The following is a 1,438-nucleotide window of genomic DNA, read 5'->3' on the forward strand; positions in this document are numbered from 1 at the left end:
TTATGACTTAAATGTAATAGAAAAATATATATACAGTGTCAAAATTGCAAAAAAAAAAAAAAAAAAAAAAAAAGAAACGCTAATAACTTTTGTGTCATTTTCCTAAGAGCATTGGATGTGGGCAACAAGGTGCAACACCAAGTTGTGTCACTTCACATGCCACATAAGCAAATGGTGTTATAACACAAAGTGGGGAAATGAGCAACAATATGCAACACCAACTTTTTGAAAATAAATATTTTTATTTTTTGTATTTATTTTTTACTATTTTGTTTTTTTGTTTACTTTTTTTTGGCTTTTGTTTTTTTTTTCTTTTTGCGTTTTTTTAATAACTAATATATTTTTTTATAAAACATATAATTTTAAAAAAAAAAAAATACATAATATTTTAAATCTAAAATTCTGATTACAATTAAAAAAACATAATTTTAAACCTAAATTAATAACTAAAATACCATTCAAATTACCACTAAAACCACACCAATCCTAATTAACCCAAATATTTTTTTCCTAATTTGTTCCTTCATCGCTTGTAGCACCGCTAGATCAGCAGGCGCTAAACCCTCATCGCTTGTCCGAAGAATTGACAACTGATGTGTCATTAGTTCCCTATCTTTTTGTTCCTGCTTCTCCCGTGCCTGCCTTTCCAGGAACTCCAAATGACCACGCTTCGACTCATTTTTTTGTTTTATTAATAAATTGTGCTCGTCGAATTTTGCTCTCATTTCCGCTGCATCTTTTGCTCTCGTCTCCACTTCCTCCGCATGTCTTGCAGCGTGCCTCGCTTTGTCGCGTCCAGGCGATCTTCGTGGTGGGGATATCTCTTGGATATCATCCGGGATCTCATCGTCATCGGTGTTTAGGTCGATGTTAGTCCGTGCGTCCGACGCGTCGACCGAGCTAAAATTGCGAGACCTTTTGGATTGAACCTCCGACGACATAGGCGTTTTATTCCACTTTGGATCCATTTGCAACAATTCCCATGATTTTTCAAAGTCGAAAACATGACCCATTTCGACCCGATATTGTTCCTTAGCAGATTTGAACAAATCGAAGTCGTTGGTTCCGTTTTGTTGTTGCGCCTCAAGCCAGTTGTAAATACCGTTGAATTTGTTGCACCGCTTAGTTATCATACCCCATTTGCTGCTCAACATGTCATTGTTGCGATACAAATTTTTCTTTAAAATAGCGTTAAACTTGTCGAGCACCGCCCCCCCCCCCCCCCCCAATAAGCTCATTTTTTCATTCCATTTCCGCAAAGTTCGTTTTTTGAAGTAGCACACCAAGCCGCCGTCAAAGCGTATTCCTCATCCGGTGTTCACCATTGTGGAACGTCTGCATTTTCTGTTTCTACCGCTATTGATTATCCTTTCCCTTTCCCTTTCTTGTTCCTACTACCTCCCGCTTCCGCTTCACCCGATTGTTGTGTTGTAGGCGA

The 1,438-nt window shown here is 37.7% G+C and overlaps 1 protein-coding gene across 1 annotated transcript; it reads right to left on the reverse strand.

Moving 5' to 3' along the window:
* Window positions 1-458: 458 nt before the first annotated feature.
* Window positions 459-1,154, reverse strand: LOC128132391 (uncharacterized). The gene has a single exon (XM_052768938.1). The coding sequence runs from the start codon at window positions 1,152-1,154 to the stop codon at window positions 459-461; it is 696 nt and encodes a 231-aa protein (XP_052624898.1).
* Window positions 1,155-1,438: the final 284 nt, after the last annotated feature.

Source organism: Lactuca sativa, chromosome 2, assembly GCF_002870075.4.
Source record: "Lactuca sativa cultivar Salinas chromosome 2, Lsat_Salinas_v11, whole genome shotgun sequence".
Classification (NCBI taxonomy): Eukaryota; Viridiplantae; Streptophyta; class Magnoliopsida; order Asterales; family Asteraceae; genus Lactuca; species Lactuca sativa.